We start from the raw sequence: 21,643 nt of genomic DNA on the forward strand, positions 1-21,643 counted from the left end.
AGAGTGTGCATATCATGAATGCTTGGTCTTGTTGGATTTGTGAGAATCTACTGGTACCTTGTTTCCCATGTAACAATAAGAAATATACTCAAAACCTATATTAATCTTTTTTAGTCACATAGCACTACTATTATTCTGAACACTACTGTATATTTAACCTAATGCCATCTATTTTCTTATCAAAGTAATCTAAGAAATCATGGGCTGTAAAAGTAGAGCGACTCACAGGTGCTTGTCCACGAATAAGTGTTGCCACCGTGTCAAACAGGAACTTTGAATTATGCTTGTTTTTGTTGATCAAATCAGAGTAATAGGCCCAGTTTGTAGCCAGTAGTGCATGCTTATAGTCTAGAATAGCACTGAGCCACGCAAGGTGGAATACTTTCAGCTTTGAACACCATTTTCATTCCAGACCTCTAGCCTTTAGCTGTTTTGGGGTTGGGTGGGGGTGGGGTGGCGGGGCATGGTTTTAATATAGGTGGAGCTATCACGTCGAGCGCGGTTTTTCACAAGGTTTAAACTGTGCACAAGACTGTCCACTGAATGGTCAATTTTTGAAAGTGATGCCAAGATAGGCAGGCAGTCTGGCTCCAAGTTCAGTTTGAATTGAAAAGCTGATGTGTCATCACAATGATAAATAAGGTTCTTTAACGAGCAAACACGGGAACGAAACTGTAAGCTTAATAAGTGAGTGATCGGATACCACTGACGCAAGAAGCATGATGTCAATATTTGTGACAGCAATATCGTGCATGAGGACCAAATCCAGGGTATTTTTACAAATGTGTGTCGAACCCTGAATGCATTGCTGGAATCCTAATGCATCCACAATGTCCATAAATGATTTGCAGAGTGTGTGAGAAGGCTTATTTACATGAGTGTTAAAGTCACCAACAATTACAACTTTATCCGCACAGTTGCTAAGTTAGAGAGAAACTCATCAAATTCATCTAAGAATTCAGAGTATGGGCCCGGAGGCCTATATACAGTGACAAAATAGCATGGTCGATTTTCTTTTCTTATCTTTCTGACCTTGGCTATATGTAGTATCTGCCAGAGCGGAGTCGGATGTTCAAACAAATTATATTTTAGACCCCAAACAGCTTCAAAGCAGCACTTCTGCTGCTTTTAACCCTCTCAGGCTCAAATTAATTTTTAGTAACAGGAAAAATCTGATATTTAGCTGTTGCAAATCTGCAGCGCCTGCCTTGAGAGGGTTGAGGTCCCAATGAAGACAGTGCCTCCATCATCTGTAAATGGAAGAAGTTCGGATTCACCAGGACTCTTCCTAGGGCTGGCCACCCGTCTAAACTGAGCAATCAGGGGAGAAGGGGCCTTCGTCAGGGAAGTGACCAAGAACCCGATGGTCACTCTGAGCTCCAGCATTTCTCTGTGGACAGAGGAGAACCTACCAGAAGGACAGCTATCTGTGCAGCAATCCACCAATCAGGTCTGTATGGTAGAGTGGCCAGACGGAAGCCACTCATCAGCAAAAGGCACATTGCAGCCCACCTGGAGTTTGCCAAATGCACCTGAAGGAGTCTCAGGCCATGAGAAACAAAATTCTCTGGTCTGAGACAAAAACTGAAGTGAATGCCAGGCGTCACGTTTGGCGGAAACCAGGCAAAATCCCTACAGTGAAGCATGGTGGTGGCAGCATCATGCTGTGGGGATGTTTTTCAGCAGCAGGAACTGGGGGACTAGTCAGGATTGAAGGAAAGATGAATGGAGCAATGTACAGAGACATCCTGGATGAAAACCTGCTCCAGAGCGCTCTTGACCTCAGACTGGGGTCATCATTCAGCAGGACAATGACCCTAAGCACACAGCCAAGATATCAAAGGAGTGGCTTCAGGGCAACTCTGTGAATGTCCTTGAGTGGCCCAGCCAGAGCCCAGACCTGTATCTGATTGAACATCTCTGGAGAGATCTGAAAATGACCGACACTCCCCATCCAACCTGATGGAGCTTGAGAGGTGCTGCACAGAGGAATGGACAAAACTGCCCAAAGATAGGTGCACCAAGCTTGTGGGATCATATTCAAGAAGAGTTGAGCCTATAATTGCTGCCAAAGATGCATCAACAAAGTACTGAGCAAAGGGTGTGAATACATGTGATTTCTTAGTTTTTTATTTTAATAAATTTGCAAAATTTGAAAAAGCTTTTTTCATGTTGTCATTATGGCATGTTGTGAGTAGAATTTTGAGGGGGAAAAATGGATTTACCCCAATTTGGAATAAGGCTGTAACATAACAAAATGTGTAAAAAGTGAAGTGCTTCTGGATCAACTGTAAGGCTTCCTCAAAGATATAAAAGTATCCACATGCTCTATGATCTATAATAAGGTTGCTCAAAGCTTTTTCTGGAGGTCACCTGCACTGTCTGTTTTCATGAAAATTCAGTAAGCTATATCTTATATATTATATTCCAATTCTAAGGTGGAACTATGCCAGTATACAAAGTTATATCTAAAAAGGAAGAATAAAATAGGAGAGTAGAAAAGAGTAGAGTGTCAACCTGTCAACCTGCTTTACTCAAATCTGATTATATAATTCTGGTGTTTCCCAGCTCTTCTTTGGCTGAGCATTAATTCACTATAGGAGGAGCAGGGAGAGTGGGACAGACATGCACTGTAGGTGCCCTCTAGGGCGGGTTAGGGTTCCCGTGGAATGATGTCAAGTAGAGCTGTCAAAGACAAAATTTACGATTTCAATGAAATCCTCAATGGAAAATGGACAATGGCCACGCATAACGTCACCCCGAAGACAAATCAGGCCAGAAGAGGACAATAATCAAATTCATCAGAGCAGAACGGACACATTTTAAATTGAATTCCCCCCAAGAACCCATTAGGGACTGGATTGACATGCCTTCTTCCTTCATTATACAGCAGTGTCGGCTGGTGAGGAAACTTTCTGGTGAAGCAACCGATATATCAGAGGGCTAAACAAATTTTGTTTAAAGGAATGCCTGTTTTTGAAAGCGCACTCCCCTGTGACTGATTACACTCAAGGAGTTTATAGTCTGAGGAAGCGTTCTACCTGAAACATTCTGTAAGTAAATCATACAGAACATAGATTAGAGCGCTCTCATTTTTCTATTAACTGTCTATGAATAATTGCAGGTAAAATTAAAGTATTTCATGGGTGTGGGTGTGTGTCCGTTGCATTCATCATGGCTAAAACGAGATGTATCAGACATAAATTATGTTTTGAACAGGAGCACACTCATGGAATTATGGGACTTTGGAAATATTTAACAGGAAAACCTAAACACAAAAAATTGTAAATGGATAACTTTTTTTTGGTACAATGTGACACCTTTTAATAATATTATTTGAGTTTGTTGGACTATTTTCATTTTCAGATGTGCTCCTTGATCCTTGAAAGTTAAAATCATAGACTGTCTATATAAGATGAGATCAACTTTATTTATCCCAAAGGAACTTAGTTTGCCAGACTACCAAAATGGTAAACAGTGAACAATGTATTTATTTATTTATTTATTTATTTTAACTGGACTAAGCCAGTGTGGCATCAACCACTGGTTTTCTGAAGAGACCTGGAATAGATGAAACCTGTGTCTGGGCTTCACCGTATCGGCAGCGGCGGCAGCACTGATTCTGGCTGTGTCACGATGAACGCATTGATGCATAAAGAGGTGGAACGTGGGTGGTTCAGTGTGTGACAACAAAAAGAAGCCTGAACAAGCACCTTTCTTCAAGTCTGAACCACCTAAGCTAATAGGCTAACCTCAGTTCAGGTGTTTAGTATGTGTGCCAAGGATGTAATAAAATCATAGGTGTCTGTTTATTTATTTATTTGTCTGTCTTTTAGCAAGATTACGTCAAAACTACTGCATGAAATTTGATGAAATCTTCACCACAGATAGATATTAGGCCAAGGAAGACTCCATTAAATTTAGGAGTTGATCTGGATTCTGGATCAAGATTTCACTTTATATAGGCTTTGAAAGATTACGTCAAAACTACTTACGGAATTTTCACTAAATTTGCACCACAGATACATATTTGGTCATGGAATATGCCATTCAATTTTGGAGGGGATCCAGATCCGGATTCTGGATCAAGAAAACTACTTCAGGTCAAAACTACTTCACAGATTAAGAACTTCTCTGAGGAGATGAGGAGGAATGATGTCCAAAGAACAATTTGTCGGATGTAGATGATTGACTACGTCAGAAAGTTGGGAAAAAGACAAAGGCTTGAAATGATTGAGGATAGCAGAGCACAGAGAAAAATCAGTCAGTGATGGGCCGAACACCTGAATGAGCTGATCTAAGGGCAGACACTTTTGTGATTTAAAAAATTGTTACAAAGTGTAGGCATTGGCACAAGAGGGGAAACATCACTGGGATTAATAAGAGTTCAATACACTGAACAAGACCTGAGGCTGATGGCAATTATTTTTGACTAAAGTAGAGAAATAGGTTGCTTTGGCAGCTTTCTGATAAGCAAACATACAACCATGAAGAATTTGTGGAGATATGATGAGATGATCTTTTTTCAATTTTCTCTCAGCGCGTCTACATGCACGTCTGAGTGTGCACGTTGATTCATTTATCCATGGCTGTGAGTGTGGTTTAGAGCGCCTTGGCCGCAGAGGAGTGACACAGTCGAAGATCTCTGTGCATGTGGAGTTACAGATTAAAAAAAAAAAAAAAAATCTCATTGGTACTGAGACCACATTTTCCATCAAGTGTGCACAAAAAAGAATCATTCAATACTGCAGAAAAATGTGGCAGTCAAAGAGTTAATAGTGCACCGGAGGCACTCGGGGTCGGGGGGCAGGTGGTTTATCCACCGAACAGGGAAGCGTCAAAGTGAACAGCACAGCGGAAATACAGAGTTGCACAGACTTCCTTAATAGAGACAGATAAACCATAAGACAAGACAAGATCTAAAATACACCCCTTTTCATGAGTCAATCCAGATACGCACTGTGTAAAATTAAAGGACTCAATCAGGTTTAAAAAGTCCTTGACCAGAGGACAGGAATAACAACAGACATGTATATTAAAATCACCATTATTGTATGGCCTTGCCTTACAATATAAAGCGCCTTGGGGCAACTGTTTGTTGTGATTTGGCGCTATATAAATAAAATTGATTGATTGATTGATTGACCAGAGATTAAAATATGATCGTATTTCACCACGATCCCGGACAGAAAGTCCACAAACTCATTTATAAAGTCCTTATTATATTTTGGTGGACGATAAACAACGACGCAAAGGACGAGAAATGACAGATTCAGTTCAAAAAGCTGCAGCTCAAAGCTGCTGTGACTCGTCGCAGGCTGAGACAAATGGCACTGAAGTTTGGATTTAAGCGCCACCGCCACCGCCCGTGGAGCAGGGTGCCGCAACCACCACCTGGGGAGCTTGGTGAGCTAAAGAATGAAGGATCAGGAGGAAGGAGTTCAGAAAATGGTGTATGGTCACTGGCATGGATCCACATCTCTGTCACACACATGATGTCCAGTTTGTGGGAGGTGAAGTCATTTAAAAGAGAATTTTTATTCGCCACTGACCTTGCATTTAGCAGGGCTATGCTCAAGGTTCGCTCTGAGCCAGCTGATGATGCAGCGTGTCTCAGCTGGCAGAGGTTGCTGTGGTGAACACTGTGGCGTGGGCGCCGGCCTAAAGCTGACAGCACAGCGGGAGCAGAAGGTCCAGCCACCGGTATAAGCAGGGGCGAAGACTCTGGGAAAATGGGGCGGATCCAACGCCAAATCAAATGCTGGGGCAAGATATTGGCGGGGTGGATGGGAGATATACTGTCACACCAGTGTCCCGGACACCGGCAAAGCGTTGCCACTGACCACGCCCCTTCGGGGAAATACACCAGGCAGTTGGCGCAGTTGATGATAGAAGTGGGCGATACCGGGAATTTTGGTATTGATCTGATACCAAGTAAATACAGGCCCAGTATCACTGATATCAATACCGATACTTTTTCATATTTAAGCTTCATAGATCCAAAAGACCTAGGATAGAATTTCGACAAACATTGTAAAACTGGAAATCAGCTATGTTATATTGTCACTGTCTACAGGCCTCTTGGCCCATGCTCTGATTTTTTTAGATGAATTTGGTGCATTCATCTCTAGTCTTTCAACTAGTGTAGACAATATTTTGATTATTGGTGACTTTAACATTCATATAAATAAGCCCTCTGATCCCCTTGGTAAATCATTTATGGAAATCATGGATGCACTAGGATTTCGGCAGTTCATTCATGGTTCAACGCATATCAGTGGTAATACTCTGGCTTTGGTTCTTGCACATGGCCTTGCTGTCACAAATATCGACATCCTGCCTCTTGCATCGGCGGTCTCTGACCACTCGCTTATTAGGTTTACAATTACGCTGCCGCGTTTAGTGGAGCAACAACCTTGCCTATCATTGCGACGACGTATTAAACCTTCAACTTTAACTGAACTCAAAGCGAGACTACCAGAAATCTTGACTTCAAGCTTGATGAATTTTCAGTTGGTAGACAGCCTTGCGGATAGCCTGAATTTAGTGCTAAAAACCACACTCAGTAAGACTGCGCCTCCTCTATTAAGGCCATGCCTTCCAAAGGCACAGACTCCTTGGTTCAACAGTTATTTGCGTGACCTTAGGCAGAAGGCTAGAGGGTTGGAACGGAAATGGCGTAGTTCCAAACAAGAGGTGTTCCACTTTGCATTGCGTGATGCTGTCTTAGGTTATAAGCATGCGCTACTGGCTACAAAGTGTGCCTATTACTCTATGTAACACAATTTTTGTTCCTGGCTTCTAAGTGTTATATTTCAACTGCTTATGTCTAAAGTCTATGGAAAAATTACTACATTCAGCACAAACTTTGATTTTATTTTATTTTTACGTTCTAGAAAGTTCTACAGGTTTCTTGAAATTTCTAGATAATTCTGGAAACCTCTAGAAAATTCTGGACAGTTCTAGCAGTTAAAGAATATTCTAGAAGACTACTCAGTAGTAGTGAAGGCGAATCGAGACTATTCTTGAAAACAGACAAATTTCAAAATATCATTGTCCTGATCACAGAAGCAAAGTTTCTGTGGAATAACAGCTATTTTCTATTTATTTAAGGCATAACAGGTTAGGAAAACACACTGTGTACTCAGGAACAAAACAAAAATAAAAATTTGTTACATAGTGTTATTCTGATTTGATCAGTAAAAACAAGCATAACTCAAAGGTTTTGTTTGAAACTGTGGCATTTCTCATTCATGGACAGCCACCTGTTATTCACTCTCCCTTTTCAGCACAGGATTTCTTGGACTATTTTGAGAAGAAAATTGAGGATATTGGGTTGAGCATATCTCAGCAGGCTTTGGTCCAACCACTGCATACTGCTATGGAAGTGGATGCGCCCACTGAGGTGTTACCCAGATTTACAGATTTTGATGGTATCTCGCTTGGCGTGCTGACAAAGCTCATGACGTCTACAAAAAGTACAACTTGTTTACTTGATCCTATACCAACAAAACTATTTAAGGACCTGTGGCCCATTCTTGGACCGACTGTGCTGGACATTATAAATCTCTCATTAACTTCTGGATCTGTTCCTAAATGTTTCAAGTCTGCAGTGATCAAACCATTACTTAAGAAATCCAATCTCGACCCTAGTGTATTGAAGAATTATAGACCGATATCTAATCTATCATTTTGTTCTAAAATCCTGGAAAAAGTGGTTTTGCGACAGCTCGTGGACTACCTCACTGAGAATAATCTTTTTGAGCCACTGCAGTCTGCTTTTAGAAAATATCACTCCGCAGAGACAGCACTTACTAAAGTAGTAAATGACCTTTTGCGAGCAGTGGACTCAGATACCACTACAGTCTTGGTGCTGCTGGATCTTAGTGCTGCGTTTGATACTGTGGATCATCATATTTTACTCAATAGGCTGGAAAATCACTTTGGGATTACTGGAACTGCTCTTGCCTGGTTGACGTCATACCTGTCCATTTGCTCTTACTGCGTATTGTGTAATGGCATCTCCTCTGACATGAAGTTGAGGACATGAAGTTTGGGGTTCCTCAGGGATCCATTTTAGGCCCCCTGCTTTTTTCCCTTTATGTAGCACCTCTTGGGAATATCCTGCGGCGCTTTGGGATTTACTTTCATTGCTATGCTGATGACACTCAATTGTACATGCCAATAACTGCTGGTAATCTCACTCACATAAAATCTTTGGAAGATTGCCTTGCATCAGTAAGAAGTTGGATGTCTAATAACTTCGTACTTTTAAATTCTGATAAAACTGAAGTTATGGTTCTTGGTCCAGCGAGGTATCAGCATAAATTTGATCAGCTAGCACTTAGCTTAGTTCCATGTGTTATACATCATATGGATAAAGTGAGGAACCTTGGAGTAATTTTTGATCCTACGTTGTCCTTTGATCTCCACATTAGAGACATTACGAGGACTGCTTTCATCCATTTGCGAAATATAGCGAAGATTCGTCCCATCCTGTCTATGGCTGATGCTGAGACCTTGATTCATGCATTTGTCTCTTCTAGATTGGACTATTCTAATGCTCTATTTTCTGGCTTACCGCAGTCCAGGATTAGGGGTCTTCAACTGGTTCAAAACGCTGCTGCCAGACTCTTGACACAAAGCAGAACGTTTGACCACATTAAACCCGTTTTGGCGTCCCTGCACTGGCTTCCTGTTCCTGCAAGATCGGATTTTAAAGTACTGTTACTAGTTTATAAGATCGTTCATGGACTTGCACCTCCCTATCTGGCTGACCTGGTAAGCCCTTATGTACCAGCTCGGGCCCTGCGTTGTGTGTTCCCAGGGTGAATAAAAAGTCTGCTGGTCACAGAGCTTTTTGGAGGCGATCCAGATCCAGATTCTGGATCAAACTTTATATAAGCTTTGAAGGATTACGTCAAAACTACTTAATGGATTTTCATCAAATTTGCACCACAGATAGATACTGGCACATGGAAGACGCCACAGAATTTCAGAGGTGATCCAGAGCCGGACTGGCAGGTATCAGAAATCTCTGATTGCTTTATGGGCTAATTATTTTTTAGGACATTATTCATCTGCTCACAAACTTTTAGCAACATTCATTATTAATGCATTTTTCAGAATGCTTAAAATATGTTCTGGATCAAATTCAAAATAAAATACATGTTTTTTTTTTTGTTTTTTGTTTTTTTAGGACATTATCCATCTGATCACCAAATTTCATCAACATTCTTTCACAACTTTATAAGTGCTGCTAAACATGTTTCTGGATCTCAGTGTGACAGTATAATCTGAATCACCTCCAAAGTTGACTCACTTATTTCCCAGAACATTATCTGTCTGCTCACCAAACTTCATTGAAATCAGTTAATCAGTTTTTGAGTTAACCTGCTAGCATTTAACCAGTCAAATGCTGATGAAAACATCACCTCCTTGGCAGAGGACTGTTATTTTTTTTTTTTCCCCCCCAGTCGAATTCAATCAGTGATACCAAGCAGACGGATACAATACTCAAGTGTCACCAACCCTTTGAGAATATGTTGAATTTTAGTTTTCTTGTCTGTTCTGCTGTGGCAACCCCAAATGACAAAGGGGAGAAGCCAAAAGAAATTTTTTAAGATTTCTTGACCACCTCCATTTTCCTGTCCAGGAGTTAGCGGTGGCTTTTTGACACAAAGGGAAGAAATCAAAGACTCTGGATGTTGAGGAAAAAGGGATCATTGCATATTTTATTGAATATCATTGGATATGAAACAAAGTTAATGCATGAAACAGTTTGAGCACAGTTGAAGAAAATGAATAATAATAATAGAAAAAATAACAGCCACTTGATGAACCCTAAACTTAGGTTTTGTCATTATTCTGAGGATCCGCACTTCTTGCTTTTCCATTTCACTTGTGCACGTGCCACTGAGGATCCAGTTCATGATTGTTTTTGGTCTGAAATGGATTTGTCTGGCTTTGGCTGTTGAAGACGTAGCTGTCACTGACAACACTTGAAGGACTGTTTATCCAACAGTTGACACTGGAAACATTGATCATCTTCTTTTCCTGCCCATCACAGGATCTGGGGCCAATTTCAACCCACAGTGACAAGTCTTAACTATGAAATTATTACCCTCATGTGCCACAATATTGAATGTCACAGTGTCAGTGTGATGAGTGTTAATTACCACTTAGAGATGAACAGTATCTAGGCTAATTTACAGTTACAAAAGATGAATAAATTCTTAGCAGTGGAACTGAGAGGATGTTGTTAACTGGTTATCAGGAGACTGTTGCTTCATTGTGCTGTCTCCATCGAGTCTGTTATGCTCCGTAAAGTCTGTTGCACTGTTGTGCTTCAGGTGCCTTTCAAAACATTTTTCAAAGCATGAAGACATAGTAAAACATTTTAAAACTACTTCAAGCTAGTGAAGATTCATGTCTTTGTGGTGTTTCCTGTCTTACTGTGTGGTTGTTGGACTTGAATGTTAACTCATGAACTAAGGTGATGACTAGATGTCTTTGGAACTAGGTCTTTTTGGCAAATCCTTGAGTACTTCTGCAATCACTTTGTCTCAAATGAACGGCTACTTCAAGAGACGTTGGTGAGGCGTATGACTTGCATTGAGAGGAAATGTTAACTGTGACATTTTGGCCATGTCTCGCATTTGTCTGTGGGCATGATCCAGCATACATGTGGCTCAGTGTTGAGGAGTCCATTGGCTGGAGAAGGCCAAGGGGTCATCTACAGTGTAGCCTGCTGTGGCAGAGAGACGGTTACTTTCGAGAGGTGGAGATCAACCGATTGTCTGCCTGGGTGGTTGCCATCCAGAACCTGGGGCAGTTTTGTAGTGTGGTGGATGCAGCAATGTGCAGCACCAGCACACTTGATTTGACTTGTCTTTAAGCAAAACAAACAGCACATTTTTAAAAACCCACTGCACAAATGTCCCATTTTAACAGTGCTCTGACACTGTTTTGTTTCAAATTTCTCAACCTTCTGATAGTGCAGCAGATAACAGAATATTTACAGAGGAATCCTTCAAATATGGAAACAAGCACCAAAGTTGGCACGAATACTCCTTAGACATTGCTCTTTCGAAAAAACTGAGTATCCACTTGAATTTTCAGTAGGTGGCCAGGTAGGGGTCAATTGAAGAATTACACACGGGTCAAAATTTTAAAATGTTTCAATCATATTGAAAGCTATACCACATTATTTGTCTGATCACAACGATACCAAAAAGGTATAGTTTGGACTATCTATGACTAAATGTTATGGAGTTATGGGGTAAAAGCAGCAAGAATGGTAACAAAGGTCAGCATTAGTTTGTACAGGGGTCAGATGTTAAAGTTGCTCTAAATATTGTAAAATGTGATGCAAATTATTGGTTGAGTTAATAGGGTTTTAAAAAGGAATAGTTTGCACTATGTGGCATGCTTACTTATCATGTTACAGGGTAACATATGTTACATGTCATAGAATCCAATGGACGTCAACATTGCTCTACCTTTACCTTGCAGACCAAGCATTCAGCACAGTCAAACCTATTTAATTTATTAATCATATTAGTTCAACCAATAATTTGCATCACTTTTGACCGAAATTGGAGCAACTTTAACTTCTAACCCCTGTACAAACTGAAATTGACCTTTGTTACCATTCTTGTTGTTTTTACCCCATAACTCCATAACATTCAGTCATAGATAGTCCAAACTATACCTTTTTGGTATCGTTGTGATCAGACAAATAATGTGGTATAGCTTTTAATATGATTGGAGCATTTTTAAATTTTGACCCCTGTGTAATTCTTCAAGTGACCCCTACCTGGCCGCCTACAGAAAATTCAGGTGGATACTCAGTTTTTTCCAAAGAGTAATGTTTGAGGAGTATGTGTTACAATTTTGGCGCTTGTTTCCAGAAATGAACAATTGTTAGTTATCTGCTCCACTATGACAGAGGAGCCACAGCATGCTGGTGACCCCCATTATTGTCCTGTTTTTTATTTTTTTTTTTGCCTGAAATGTCATCTGTTTCCTGCTTTCCTCTGCTCCTGTAGGAGTTGATGACCAAATTGATAACTGAGACTCCAGACCATCCAATCCCCTTTCTCATTGATCACCTGCAGACCAAACAAGACAGCCCTGGCAAGCAGCACAGAGCTCTGTCTGGCTCGGCCGCGCTGTGGGCACAGAGTTCTCCAGGTTTGTACACAGGCTGAATGAGGCACGTTTGAAATTACCCTTCTCCAAATGAAGGGAGAAGTTAACTGAGTAGCGAGTGTGCATCTGCAGCAGAATAATTTACACTGAACAGTGACTGATCATCTCTCCCAACAGAAAACAAAAGCACTCGGAGGGAATACTGCAACTATGACAAGCCTTGGCAAATCCACCCAAAGAAACCAAAGAAATCCAAGAGTGACTTGGCTGTTTCCAGTATCTCTCCGACGTCCACAGAGTCCAAATCCTGTGAGTTTCTCAGCTGAGCCATCAGATTTTTTCCACCCCTCTTCTTTTCTCCATGTTGTCATTTTCATGCACACACCAGACCATTTAAAATACAACACTGCACCATTTAGATGCTTGTTGCATGTGTTGTAACCCAATTACACACTCCATTTAATTTAATCTCCATTTTTAATTTGATACAATTATATATAATTAAAGATAGTCACACTGTATAGGCTGAAATCTTCCTCCAAGTTATAGCAGAGATCTGTAGAGAAATTAATTTTAGTGAAGCTTAGGGCTAGTGGCCAGCGATCACCTTAGTATTTCTTTTGTTTTTCTTGTTGCTTAATGCTGACAAATTATACTGTATTTGTTGTCTTTCTGATGCCTGATTCTTTTTCTTTTCTCTCTGTTTGAGGTGCAGCTCCATCCAGAGATGGGTGTGGTGTCTGTTTCTGCAACCCTCCTGTCCTGTGCACCGGCAACATTTCCTGTATATTCGTCTTATGAATTGTTTTGTAATTTGTCGGTAGCATGGCCCAAGCAGAGGGTCACCCCTTTGAGTCTGGTCTGCTTGAGGTTTCTTCCTCAGAGGGAGTTCTTCCTTACCACTGTCACCTATGTGCTTGTTCTGGGGGTTGGTAAGGTTTGACCTTGCTTGTGTAAAGCGCCTTGAGGCAACTTTGTTGTGATTTGGTCAGTGGTGAGCACAGCTAACCAAAAGGTTAGCATCGGTAACAGCTAATCAGCTAACTGAAAAGTTTTCTTTCATAAAGCTAAACCAATAAACCACCCAAAAATTTATCGGAAGCTACAGCTCACTGATAACCGATAACTTTCAGTATTGTCTCCGGTAAACATGCAACTACTAACAAGCTGATTTTGAGTTTTAACACCATGATTGCTTCTGGTAGCATTAAAGGCGACCACAGACCCAAACAATGAGTCAGCATTTGTGTCTTTGTGTACCCTGCCCACTGCTGGAAGCTCCTGTTTACTACGTAACTTGCAGTAGTGTAGCAGCTGAGAGGAGCAGCGAAGCTCAACTCTATACACACGCAAAAAAAAGGTCTTGGAAAATAAAGCAGTTTTGACTTATGGTTTAGATTTGAAAAAAATCTGGATTAATGTCAATTCTGTCATTTGTACAAAGTTAAAATATAACACGTGTCTTTTAATTTTAAATAATGCACTAGTTCTGAAGTTTTGTAACAAACAAAGACAGATGCCAAAGGGATTATGGGTAAATGAGCCTCCGCTAACACTGATTGGTTTACTCATTCATCCTATGTAAAAACCAGCATGTTAATGTGACGTGACATGTGTTGGTATTTACATATAAATGTACTTTTGTAAAATATGCCATTTTATTCATATGCAAAAAAAAAGGCATTTGCAAAAGCCAAAAGTTGTAATTACCGTCTGATATAACTGGGGTCAAAATGCATAGAACACTGCGATCTACTGGCGCTCAGACCCTTACCTATAATCATTTGCGTACCAGTTTTTTTTTCTTTTTTCACGCACCACAGAGTTGCTGCAGTTTAAACAACAGAATCCACAACGACAATTGTAAATGAACATTATACAACCAAAATGTACATTTTTATTTCTTTAGCTGCTGTGAGAAGCTGCAACAACTCTCAGGCGTGCAAAGGATTATGGGATACCTCAATATTGTCATGAACACTACTTGCCAGTAGATGGTAGTAGAGACCGTGAATACTTGCCAAAACAACAACAACAATAATACTGTGCTACGTTTAATCTGTGTGGAAATTATTAAAGGCAAACCGAATTTCAGACATATATAATACTCTGGAGCAAAGATGACAAACAGTGTTGTAGGACAATAAACAAGATGCTATAGGAAACAGGAATTGGTTGCAACTCACAGTGATTTCAATTGAAAATAATGGAGAAGCAACCTGAGGTTCTTCTGGTATTTTTATGTAAAACAAACATAATAACAATGTCTATAAACCCAGAGAATATACTCACGAGAGTTTTAGGCACAATATACAAAGAGTTTAATGCTGTTGTCTGTGTAGAGCCTGATCAGAGCATCTCAAATACATTTCTCCTTTTGTCTTGAATGTACTGAGATTACCCATAATGCACCTGTACACAGCATGTCCACGCTAAAACCTTCAAAATTAGTGCAATACTTTAAAACTAAAACATATAGCTGATGTTTTCACTTAATAAAACTTCAGAAGTGACGTTAATTTAAATAACATATCCGAAACTAGTTTGGCTAAAATTTTAACCATAAGTTAAACCTGTATGCCTCTGGATTACTTGGGTGATATTGCCGGTGAGTTAGTATGGTGTCAAGAGCAATTATCTTGTTACCAGTTATTCTCTGACTGCAGAGGATAGAGCGGTTTCTCCTGAAACCAGCTCTCTTCTGTTTACAGAGAATAGGGCTGTTTATTTGCTACAAAACATTTAACAGGTAAGCACTGAAATCTTTGATATCAGACTTTACAAAGGTTTTTAACTGTTTCAGATTTATTTACTTTACCTGCAAAAGCATGTTAGCGATCTAAAAATTATCGGACCAAAACTTATTGGAAGATAATTGGTCCGATGATGGTTTTCAAAGTTATCTGAAAAGCTAATCCAATAATGAAAACATTATCTTAGATAATTAGCAGTTAGCGGATTAGCGGAACTGTGCCCTCCACTAGATTTGGTGCTATATAAATGAAAATAAATTGAAACTGCAGAATCACACGTTTTATTTGCTTACTCTGCTTTTTCATGGTGATGTGTTTCTGGGCTAATGAAGGAAATTGTTAGGAAACCAAATGAGCTTCAGTAGTGTGCAGGTGTACTGGGCCAGTAATAATAATGAAAAGAGCAATAACTTTATTTAGATGGCATGTTTGAGATTCTGCAACAATGGGCTTCACATCATCAATAAAATAAACACTTACAACATAGACATTAATAAATTAAAAACATAGCAATAACAACAGAATCATAGACATGAATAAAACAACAATAAAATGTAACCACAGACATTAAGGTCTGTTTTATGACAAGTGCAGCTACAAAAAAATGTTGATTTTCATTTCGATGGCCAAGTTAATAGGTTACAGCTTTTCACACTGACTGCATGAAGGAAGCATCCATGCTGCTTTCAAAAGCAGATATGACATCATACCAGCACCATTAAATTATAATGTAATAATTAACAATTAATTAATTAATAATAATGTAATAATTAACACCGTTTATGTAGTTTCCATCTGAAAGGAAGAGATCAGACATTTTAAAAACTATTTTTTATTGATGTTGGTGGAGGGTTGGGTCGCTTCACTGATAACTCGTCACAAGTCAATTTTCAAAACCACTCTTCCAAACATTCACCAGTGAAACTCAAAAGAGCTCTGTGATCCATGTTACAGCACATTCTACTAGTCATCAGCTGACAGCCACTAAGATCAGCTGCATGCTGAGGTTAAAAAACAAAACAGTAAATCCAGTTAGTTTTCTTTACAGTGACTTGCCAAACTAGTTACTCAGCAGACATGTAGTTTGTGAGGAAAAGCCATAGTCAAAATCAAATGATGTAGAAGAACTGAGCTGGCACTAGAACAAAACAGAAGAAGCAAAAACACCTTTGGCACTGATACATGTACGCTCGTCATCCATGGTAGTTCAGCAGCTCAGCCGCCACATGCACGCAACATATCTGTTGTAAAACAGGTGTAAGAAAGTAAAAAAAAAAATGTGCTGAAATTACACTGAACAAAAATATAAATACAACACTTTTGTTGTTGCTCAACTGAAAGATCTAAAACATTTTCTATATACACAAAAGACCTATTTCTCTCAAAAGGTATTCACAAATCTGTCTGTTAGTGAGCACCTCATGATTAGACAGCATGATTATTTCACAGGTGTGCCTTAGGCTGGCCACAATTAAAGGCCACTCTGAAATGTTCAGAGTTCTTTTGTGTATATAGACAATGTTTTAGATCTTTGAGTTCAGATCATGAAAAATTGGAGCAAAAACAAAAGTGCTGCGTTTATATTTTTGTTCAGTATACAATTACAGCTCACATGACTAGAATTTAATAGAGCAATGCAGTAAAACTTCTTCGTTTGGGTTTAAACAACTTGACAGAACCAGACTGCTCTTGTTTTTATGGGACAGAACAAACTGTCACCAATAATACATTGAAAATATATATACGAGGTATATTAGATAAAAAAACGACACTTTTATTTTTTTTTTAACTATATGGATTTGAATGACGTGCGATTACACCAATCATACTTGAACCCTTGTGCGCATGCGTGAGTTTATTCACACGTGTCGGTGATGTCATTTCCCTGTGGGCAGGCCTTGAGTGAGATGTGGTCCCGCCCTCTCGGCTGAATTCCTTTGTTTCACACGCTGCTCGAGACGGCGCGCGTTGCTTTATCAAAATTTTTTCTGGACCTGTGAGGAATATCCGAGTGGACACTATTCGAGAAATTAAGCTGGTTTTCGGTGAAAAGTTTAACGGCTGATGAGAGATTATAAGGTGTTTCTGTCGGTGTAAGGACTTCCCACGGAGCGGGACGTCGCGCAGCGCTTCCAGGCACCGTCATCGGCCTGTTTCGACCTGAAAACATCCTAATTTAAGGCTTAATTCACCCAGGACGTCGTGAGAGAACAGAGAAGATTCAGAAGAGGCCGGCATGAGGACTTTATGCGGATATTCCACTGTTTAAGGACATTTTTTAATGGAAGACGTGGGCGCAAATTCGCCAAGTCGTTTCCGTGACGACTCGGCAAATCTGTGTGCGCCACGACAGGAAAAACACCTCTGTGTTGAAAACCATTTGTAAAATTCAGGCGGCTTTTGATGGCTTTCAACAAGTGAGTAACTGAGAAATTGTTTAACAGCTTGGGCATGTTCCAACTTGCCCGTTAAGGTTTCCAATGGAGGTGTTTTTCCTGTCGCGACCCCCCGCGGTCGGGTCCGGCCCGACATGCGACTCTGCCCGCATGTTCTTTCATTACAAAATGTCCGTTAACAATGGAATGTCCGAATAAACTCCTCATGCCGACTTCTTCTGAAAGTTCTCTGTTCTCTGACGACTTCCTGGGTCAACAGAGCCTGAAATGTGGAAGTTTTCAACTTGAAACGGCGAGACGTTGCTGCCTCGAAGTGCAGATCGCCGTCAGGCGCCGTGGGCCGTCCTTAAAGCGACACTACCAGACCAAAATCTCTCATCAGCCGTTAAAATTTTTACCGAAAACCAGCTGAAATTATTGAATGGTGTCCACTCAGTTGTGCCTTACAGTTTTGAAAAAAATTTTGATCAAACAAAGCAGCAGTCTCTGAGCCATTCCTAAACAATGAAAAAATCGACGAGAGGGTGGGCAACTCCTCACTCAAAGACTGCCCACAGGCGAATGACGTAACCGACAGGCGTGAAAAAACTCTCGCATGCCCACGAGGGTTCAAGCATGTCTGATGTAATCACACGTGATTCAAATCCATATGGTTTTTGAAAAAAATAATAAGGTCGGATACTTTTCTAATAGACCTCGTACACTTGAAAACCACCTGAAAAGCTGTTTACACAGTTTACTTAGGAATATTTTTTTCATAAATATGAGCTCTGTACCAGCTGTTTATTTATTTATTTTAAAGTTTGAGGTACATTTTATCCATACCTCCCATAATGATGGTGTTCAAAATTTAACTTGAGACAATGAGGCTCGGTTAAGTGTGGACCAGGGAGATGAAGACTGCTTCAATAATTTAAGCTTGCACTCTGTCTCTGCTGGACTGAGTCTATTTTAGGCTGTGGTTGGCGCTTCGCTCGTAATCAAGAGGAAACTGGTGCCGGGATAATAGCTTATCAAGAGGAGAAGAGAATAAGTTAAAATGTAGGAAGCGGTGCACATACAAAGCGCGTTGAGGTGTCCGTACTTCAGTGACAGAACTCAGCTGCCATCCTGCTGAACCTTCAGAAAAGTGTAGCGTTCACAGCAAGGTTTAAAAAATACATGCAAAGGTGTTTTGGTGTACAGAGCTCATAAAAATTTCAAATCAAAAGAGCTGCTTCACATCATTAGTGCACGGTGGAGTGAGAACAACACAACAGATGTCTCACATCCACAGAGTATCAGAATGAAGTGTCGACATAAAGTCCTTCCACTGTACAAAGAAGGTTCTGTACAGAGTTTGACAAAGCACTAAAATGTTTTGTCTTAACTTGACTCACGCTTTATTGGGCGGCCGGCGTGGGAATAGAATCCTTAACCCTTAATCTAAGCTATTAAGATACAACACACCCCTCTGCAGCAGCACAGTGATACACGGCTGAGGAAGAGAGGACAGTGTATTTGGCAGACATTGGATGCATGTTTGTCGTTGTTTCAGTGCCAAGCTGCTTAGCTGGGGCAAACCAGGCGAGAGGCGAGCAGATTTCAGCAGCACTGCTGCAAAACAGTTCCTGTTAAGTTTGTGTTGAAGCTCAAGCAGTTGTGTGACGGTCACTCTGTGCATTGTTTTTATGCCAAGTAATGCATTAAATTCTATTCTGATCACAACCCACTGTACCTGCATATTTAGCAGACCGAAAGAACATTAGTGTCCCATTTTAACAGCGATGTGACCGTCCTGTATCTATGCTCCCCATACACTGTATATATGCTGCGTATGTTAAAGTCCAACCCCTGTCCATGTCGGGACACCTGGGTAACAGATCAGGCAGGGGACTGCCTGTTGGCGTGAAACATGGTGGGGATCTTGCATGTCCCGTGGCTGCTACAGTAGCCATGAAAGCCCAAAAAGGCATCAAAAGGTGTCCGGACTTGAGATGCATTTATTTTCCCTTTCGTATGGCTAGCATACTGGCATAGTATGGCATAGACATTATAAGGCATAGACGCTGCATCGTCCGCGACTGACTAGCCGTGGGTCCGCCATCTTAGACCGGTCATCTAACCCGCTCCACTCAGTGCTATTTGGCAGCGTAATGAAGTGTCAGCGCATTTAATCCATTGTAACTGTCTCAATACTAAACTGATTTTTGCACGGTTTTTTTGTTGTTGTTGTTTTCTTTGCATATGTCATACAAGTAGCTATGATACAGGACAAATGGTTCGGCGCATTTTAGTATTCATAGCAGGATTAACAGTAATTGATTATTTTGATATATATACACTAAAAGAGAAATAGATAGTGACAGTAAAGTCAACTATTTTAGTAATTTGAAGAGACAATATATGATTAGGCTATATATAAATATTTACATATATGAGTATATCAGAGGAAATTAAAATCAGAGTGTGTGTGTGTATGTATGTATGTATGTATGTATGTATGTATATATATATATATATACATATATATGTATATATGTATATATATATATATATACACACACAGTGGTGGGCACAGTTCCGATAACCGATAATTATCGAAGATAATGTTTTCATTATCGGATTATCTTTTTAGATAACTTTACAAACCATTATCGGACTAATTATCTTGTGATAAATTTTTGTCCGATAATTTTTAGACCGATAACGTGGTAAATAAAGCTGAACAGCTACAAATATTTATAAAACTTAAAATCAGTTGAGCACCTACCTGTTAAATGTTTCGTAGCTGATGTGTAGTTCTATCCTCTGCAAAACAGAGAAGAGCTGCTTTAAGAAGAAACCACTCTATCCTCTGTAGACAAAGGAGAACTGGTCCCAAAAAAACCCCCACTCATTTCTTTTAACCCCATACTGATACGCGGGCAATATCACCCAAGTCATCCAGAGGCATACAATTTTAACTTATGGTTCAACTTTTAACCAAACTAATGTCGACAAGTTATTTAAATTGTCATGTCTGAAGTTTTATAAAGTGAAAATATCAGATATATGTTTTAGTTTTAAAGTAATGCGCTAATTTTTAAGGTTTTAGTGTGGATATATGTTGTGCCCAGCAGTGCATTATGGGTAGGATAGGGTAATCTCAGTATGTTCATGACATGAGAAATGCATTTGAAACACTCTGATCAGGCTCCTACGGACAACAGCATTAAACTCTAGTGCCTAAAACTCTCATGAATATATTCTCTGTGTTTATACACATTGTTATTGTGTTTGCGCTTAAATTCCACGCATCTTAAATGTAGCAGACACGGATGATCTGGAATTTTATTTTGGCAAGTTTTCAAGGTCTCTACTGCCATCTACTGGCCAGTAGTGTTCATTCGCCCTATTGACATATCCCATAATCCCTTGCGTGCCAGAGAGTTGCTGCAGCCAACAACATATAGAGAATCAACACAATGACAGTTGTAAATTAATATTATACCACAAAATGTATTTTTTTATGCTTTTCGTCACGTTAATAAGAGACTGCATGCATGATACCCTGAAAACTTGCTCAAACAATTATAACAAATCTGTGTCTGTTACGTTTAATCTGCGTGGAATTAAATAAATGCAAACTGAATTTCAGACATATTATATATATTAGTCTCAAACAAAGAGGACAAACAGTGTTGTAAAGAACAATAATCAAGACGTTAAAGAGCAAACTTCACTTTAACCCAGAACGACATGAACAGGAAGCGAGCGTAGCTCACAGCAGCTCCCATTGAAAATAATGGAGAGACAGCTTGTGATTCTGTGTCTGTGCTGGAAGCTATGCAGTAAACAAGAGCTTCCAGCAGGGGGAAAGATGTTCAAAGACAGAAGTGTGGGCTCATTGAGTTTGTTGTCGCTTTTGATGCTACCAGAAGCGATTGTGGTGTTAAAACTCAAATTTAGTTTATTAGTAGTTGTAAATGTACTTGAGACAATACTGGAATTTATCGGTTATCTGTAACTTCCGATACATTTTTGGGTGGTTTATCGTCTTTAACTTTTCAGTTATCTGTTATCGAAGTTAATTTTTTGGGTTATCTGTGCCCACCTCTGTGTGTGTGTGTGTGTGTGTGTGTGTGTGTGTGTGTGTGTGTGTGTGTGTGTGTGTGTGTGTGTGTGTGTGTGTGTGTGTGTGTGTGTGTGTGTGTGTATGTGTGTGTGTGTGTATATGTGTGTGTGTGTGTGTGTGTGTGTATGTGTGTGTGTGTGTATGTGTATATGTGTGTGTGTGTGTGTGTGTGTGTATATGTGTGTGTGTGTGTGTGTGTGTGTGTGTGTGTGTGTGTGTGTGTATGTGTGTGTGTGTGTGTGTGT

At 40.0% G+C, this 21,643-nt stretch overlaps 1 protein-coding gene across 1 annotated transcript in view; it reads left to right on the top strand.

Moving 5' to 3' along the window:
* Positions 1–21,643, top strand: part of c1h8orf34 (chromosome 1 C8orf34 homolog) — a 295,839-nt gene that overhangs the window by 100,941 nt on the left and 173,255 nt on the right. The window contains exons 2-3 of the mRNA XM_034169848.1: positions 12,051–12,195; positions 12,331–12,462. Of these exons, the coding sequence (XP_034025739.1) occupies positions 12,051–12,195; positions 12,331–12,462 (277 nt within the window). The remainder of the gene's footprint in view (positions 1–12,050; positions 12,196–12,330; positions 12,463–21,643) is intronic.

The sequence above is a fragment of the Thalassophryne amazonica genome, chromosome 1, assembly GCF_902500255.1.
Source record: "Thalassophryne amazonica chromosome 1, fThaAma1.1, whole genome shotgun sequence".
In the NCBI taxonomy this organism is placed as follows: Eukaryota; Metazoa; Chordata; class Actinopteri; order Batrachoidiformes; family Batrachoididae; genus Thalassophryne; species Thalassophryne amazonica.